A 6,000-nucleotide genomic window follows, 5' to 3' on the forward strand; every position below is an offset into this window, starting at 1 on the left:
AGAGAATAATCTGTCTTTCCTTATTTATTTTGGTCCTCTTTTCTAAACTAGATTCTCAGTACTGTCTAATTTGTCAACATATGATAGCTGATGATTTGTTGAGGAAAATATGATAAGATCTAACATATCTAATACTTTGTATATTTATGGACATTTCTTTAGGGTTTGTTCTGAATGTCTGATTATGACTTTCTAGTATCTCTAGTGACATTAATGGGTATAGTGATAGGTGTTGGATATTTTGACTTTTGCTTAAAATGAGTTGCTGCAGATGTGTGTGAGGAGTCCTAGTGGTGCAATTGTTAAGTACTTGGCTACTGACTGAAAAGCCAACAGTTTGAGTCCTCCACCTTCTCCACGGAAGAAAGATGTAGCATCTGTTTCCATAAAGATTAATACCTGTTTTTTGTTAAATGGATTCCGACTCATACTGATCTATAGGATAGAGTAGAACTGCTCTGTAGGATTGATTTCTAAGGCTGTAAAAATCTTTCCAGAAGCTGACTGCCACATCTTTCTTCTCACAGAGCGGCTGGTGGGTTCAGACCCATGACCTTTTGGTTAATAGCCAAGCACTTACAGTGTGCCACCAGGGCTTGTTCCATAAAGATTGCCACCTTGGAAAACCTGGGGGCAGTTCTACTCTGCCCTATAGGGTTGCTATGTGTTGGCAACAATGTGATGGCAATGGGTTTGATTTTTATTTTATTTATTTTTTTTTGAGGGGGGTGGTTTGTAGATATATGTTAAGAATGTAATTTTTAATGTAGAGCATTTTTAGAGCTGAGTTCTGAAATTACATATTTTCTCTTAAGAATTTTTTTTCTTTTATTTTTTTAATTCTTATTTTGATTTGGGTGAAAGTTTACAGAGCAAATTCATTTTCCACATAGCAGTTCATACACATTTTGTCTCATGATACTGACTGCAATTCCCCACAGTGTAACAGGTCTATTCCCACTTCCTCCCTGTAGTTACCTCTTCCCTGTGCCCTTCCCTCCCATGTACTCCCACCCCCTGCGCTGTCCCCCTGTGCAAACTCTACCCTTCTGTTCTCCCATGATTGATCACTCTAAAGAGTTTATCTACCTGATGTAAATGTTCACCCCATATGCCTGTCTATTGTGTGGCTGAAAGCCACAGGAGTGAGTTCAATTCCAGACCTGTAGGGTGGCTAGGAGCCATTGTCTTACGGGTCTCAATCACCAGGCTCTATCAGACCAACAAACCTGGTCTTTTTTTATAATGTTGGGTTTTACTCCACATCGTTCTCCCAATTTATCCAGCATCTCCTACACAGATCCCCCGCCGAGTAGTTGGCAGTAGTAGCCGGGCACATCTAGTTCTTCTGGTCTCATGGTCATACAGGCTGAGGATCACATGGTCTCCTAGTCCCTTGGAATGATTGTTTCCATGCATCTTTGGTTTTCTTCATTCTTCTTTGCTCTGAACAAGGAGAGACCTTGCATCTAGATGGCCATTTGTAAGCTTTTAAGATCGCAGTTGCTACTCAGCCAAAGTAGGATGCAGAACAATGTTTTTGTATAATATGTCAGTTGAGTTTAATGTCCCCTGTGACCATGGCCCTGAGCCTGCAGGTCCAACTACTCATTCCCTCCAGGTAGGCTGTGGTCAATAAGCCACCACAACCTTGCCCCTTGCCAGCTCTACTATACACCTGGACATTCTTACAGTGTATACAAATATGCATGTAGAAACATTATCTGCTAACCCTCTACATGGTCATGGGCACACTACCCCCTGCCTAGATATACTTGATTGCTCAGCCTGTCCACCCATCTACTTGGAGATCAGTGCTTGGGAATTTCATGACTAGAGAAGCCAGGGATTTTGTAATAAACTTTATTGGGTGATGAAGATTTGGGGCTTATATATTAAATTCTAAAAAATAATTTTAAAAAAATCTATGAGACCTTTTTTTTTTTTAAATTGTGATTTGGGTAAAAGTTTACAGAGCAGATTCACTTTCTATACAGCAGTTCCCATACACTTTGTCTCATGACACTGACTGCACTTTACCCCAATGCAATAGTTATTAGACCAATTTTTAACAAGATTGATATAAACAAAAAAGTTTTGAGCAGTCCATTTTGAATACTGACTTGATGATATTAAGAAATTATTGTTAATTTTTAATGTGTAATAACAATGCAGTTATATTTTAAGAATTCTTTCAAGAATCCATAATGAAATATTGTGAGTGAAGTTATATAATTCTTGAGATTGCTTCAAAATAATCCAGTTGGGGTGGGAGGAATTAAGTAGGGAGATGAGTGGAGTAATGACTGCGATTCAATGATTATTGTATTTGGGTGATGGATAATATGGGGATTCATTCCTATCTTTGAGTTCATGCTACTTATTCTTATGTGTATTTGAAAATTTTAAATTAAAAAGATAGCAAGGGCTTTTGTGGATTGGTTGATACAAAACAAACTCACAAAAGCTGAATAATTACTTGTTAGTTTAAAATAGGAAATATATGTCACATACATAATAAGACCCTATCTTAGTTGCTTATATCTGATCCTGCCTTATGGTTGGCCAGGTCTATGAAAGGCCTTGAAATGCATATTGGAAGTTTGCTTGTGAGCCTAGAAAGCCTTTTTTTAATTGGACAAAAGAAAATTTACATTTTAGGTTGGTAGCATAATGCCTAAGGCACTTGACTGCTAACCAGAAGGCTGGCGGTTCAAATCCACCAGCCACTCCTCGGAAGGAAGGTTGGGCAATCCTACTTCCGTAGTGATACTGCCTTGGGAACCCAAGGAGGGGTCGCTATGAGTCGGGGCCGACTTGACTGCAAATAACAACAACAACAGCAATTTCCCTTGATAACTTTCCTTGTTATCCCAAGATAATGGCAAATTCTTACTGTTTGATGTCTTTTTTATTGGATTTAGGTATTCTTTCACCCAAATATGTTCATTTATTATTATTATTGCTATAAATATTTTTCAGTTTTGCATCAGGCAAGTATTTGAGAACACTTTGCTGTTTTAAAAACCTCTTAAGGTGGAGTTCTTTTGTGTAAATGATTACATATTTTAACATCCTGGGACTTACAACCCATAGTTCCTTTCATTATAAATGTCAAATTTTCTTCCCATGTTTTCAGCATCTTTCTATGATATGTAGTTGACTAGACTCTTAGTTAAACTCTGACATATTTTTGGGTTTTTTCTTTATAAATAAAAAATACAGCACTTCGGTACCAAGAAAAGATGTCAATGAAATTACTAACGACACTGCGCCAAAGCCCGATGCTGTATTAAGACAAGGTAAGAATAATTTTGGAATAAGTTAACAAGTAACGTAAAGACTTTGAAAGTATTTTTGAAGATTAAATCTTTCTTTTTGTTTTTTAAAAAATATTATTTTGTTCCTAACATTATGTCCTTAAAGTTATATTTGGTTCTTTGTGACTTAACTTTTGTAACCTTATATGTCTTTATTATCATAAGGTTTCTTTTTCTTTTTAGTTTATAATCAGGGACAGTAATCTATAAAGTAGGAAGTAACTGTATCATCAGTTGTTATCATAATTTGGCTTTTGCCTTGTAAATAAAACATTTGTTCCTGAGGATGTAAAGAAGAAATTAAAGTCATGTTGATTTGGCATTTATCACTAATGAATGGACATCCCTAGCTGCAACACGCTAATAAAGTATATTTGATTGAGGAATGTGCAGTGTAATTGCGTTTCTTACTTGTAGTTTGGCATTGTAAATAGCTATTTATTTCCTCTTTTGCCCTCGGTCAGTAAATCCACTAGTATGCTATGTAAACTATCTGAAAACTATCAAGAATTTATGGTTTATAGTTTCTTTTCATGTACTGTAAAATGAGAATATTTGTCTGTATATTCAGTTTTAGTTTAAGCTAATTGTTAACAAAGTTTAAGGTATTTATGTTTATTATAATGGCTCTGTGCCTGATATATATTATTTAATAATAATTTGTTTGAGAAATGATTAAATTACTTATAAAAGGTTAATTTTTATTTAAATTTAAGAAAACAACTCTTTTCCTCTTTAATTTGTTTGAATCATCTATAAAATGGGGGTAGTAAAAGTACCTGATTCATAGGATTGTTAGCATTAAATGAGTTGCTTTGTGAAAAAGCACCGAGTGTAGCGTGTGGAACGTAGTAAATACTTAAATGTCAGTGTCATTAGCACAGTGACTGTTATTTGTCTTTTTAATATTTTTATACAAATCAGGTGTCATAATGTCTTTAGTTCATGTAATTTTTGGTTTCTTTGTAGCCTTTGATCAGGCACTTGAATTTCATAAAAGCAGAACTATACCGGCTAACTGGAAGACTGAATTAAAAGAAGATAGTTCTAGCAGTGAAGCAGAGGAAGAAGAAGAAGAAGAGGAAGATGATGAAAAAGAAAAAGAAGATAATAGTGAAGAAGAGGCAAGTAAAAAGAATTAATAATCTTTAAAAATTACAATTAACAATTGGATTTTCTTTATGGGTTACAAGTTTTCATAGTATCATTAATCACTTGAATATTGTATTTATGATATATATCATAATCTAGTAGTTTGCCTGCTTATAGTAAAATACAAATATATTCTTGTGAAATTAAAAAGATTAAGCTTAGTTGTTCTAACAACCTTGAAAATGTTTCTTAATCTTGTTGTACTTTTGGTTTATCATATAATTAAGGAAGTACACACCTAATATAGAAAAACTCTGCTTTAGTAGGCTTTTCATTATTAAGTAGATAACTGTCACTGCATAAAATGTTTACACTTGCATATTGCAATACCTGGAAAAGCATAAGCTATATTTTCTATGTAGTATTAAAGTAATACAGTGTAAAAGTAAAGATTAATTTTTCATTCAGACAATCTCAAATCATTTTATCTAATAAAAATAGAAATATAGTAGATTGGTCAAAAATAAGTCATTTGTCCATTTATAAAGATCAAGGAGCTGAAGTTGTGTATTTTAACATAACTGGTTCTTTAGGTTTGGCATTGACAAAAGTACTCTTCACTGCCTTGCTGAATGACTTCATAAAAAAGTTAGTTGGTGGGTGGTACACATAATGAAGGCTACTTTATGTTTCATAAAAACAAAACCCAAACTCAGTGCCATCGAGTTGCTTCCAACTCATAGCGACACCCATTGGGTTTCTGAGTTGGTAAATCTTTACAAAAGTAGATTGCCCTGTCTTCCTTCCATGGAGTGGCTAGTGGGTTTGAACCACCAGCCTTCTGGTTAGCAGTCTATAAACAGTGTTACCACCAGAACTCCTTTTATATTTCATAATGAAGTGAATTGTATTAATATCTTCAGGAAATTAAGATAATTTAATGTCAGTATGTAATATTTTTAATGTCAGTATGTAAGTTTTTTATTTCTGCCAATTGATTATGATAAACAGTATTAATGAAATAGGAATGTTTTGGATATTTTTATAGTATTGTGATCTATGACAATATAGTACCAATTTCTTTGCTTCAGTTTTCTCCCTTACTCCTTTCTATATACTGTATATATGAAAATGAGCAATCATTCCCTTACTTAAAGCCTCTTCAATAGCTTCTTGTTAGTTTAAGAGCAAGGCTTCAATATAGAACCTTTTTTATGGTCCATTCGCTCTTTTTCTTGTCATTTTTTTTGATACAATTTCCCCCTTTGAACTTTATTCATAAACAGTGTCAAATTACATATCCTGACGTTCTTCAGTTTTGCACATGCTAATACCACTGCTAGGAATGCCCACCCCTTCCTTCCTCTGGTAATTCCTGCATGTTCGTGTTCAGTTTTCTCAACTTTACTTAAACGTCACCTCTGTAAAGAGTTCCATGAACCATCACCTCCTACACCTCAGGACAACTAATCCCTCCATTTTCTAGTCTAAGTTACTGCAAAAACGGCAAGGAGGCCACATGTTCTGACCTCCTCTAACCCTACAAGAGGAAGACAGGATTACCAGCAGTAACCCAAGGCCTATTCCT

The 6,000-nt window shown here is 34.6% G+C and overlaps 1 protein-coding gene across 1 annotated transcript in view; it reads left to right on the forward strand.

Moving 5' to 3' along the window:
- ARID4B (AT-rich interaction domain 4B) overlaps positions 1-6,000 on the forward strand; it is a 136,720-nt gene that overhangs the window by 56,622 nt on the left and 74,098 nt on the right. The window contains exons 9-10 of the mRNA XM_007938506.2: positions 3,226-3,302; positions 4,290-4,444. Coding sequence (XP_007936697.1) covers positions 3,226-3,302; positions 4,290-4,444 — 232 coding nt within the window. The remainder of the gene's footprint in view (positions 1-3,225; positions 3,303-4,289; positions 4,445-6,000) is intronic.

The sequence above is a fragment of the Orycteropus afer genome, unplaced genomic scaffold (assembly GCF_000298275.1).
Source record: "Orycteropus afer afer isolate SDZICR_OR568_19922 unplaced genomic scaffold, OryAfe1.0 scaffold00050, whole genome shotgun sequence".
NCBI classification, from domain to species: Eukaryota; Metazoa; Chordata; class Mammalia; order Tubulidentata; family Orycteropodidae; genus Orycteropus; species Orycteropus afer.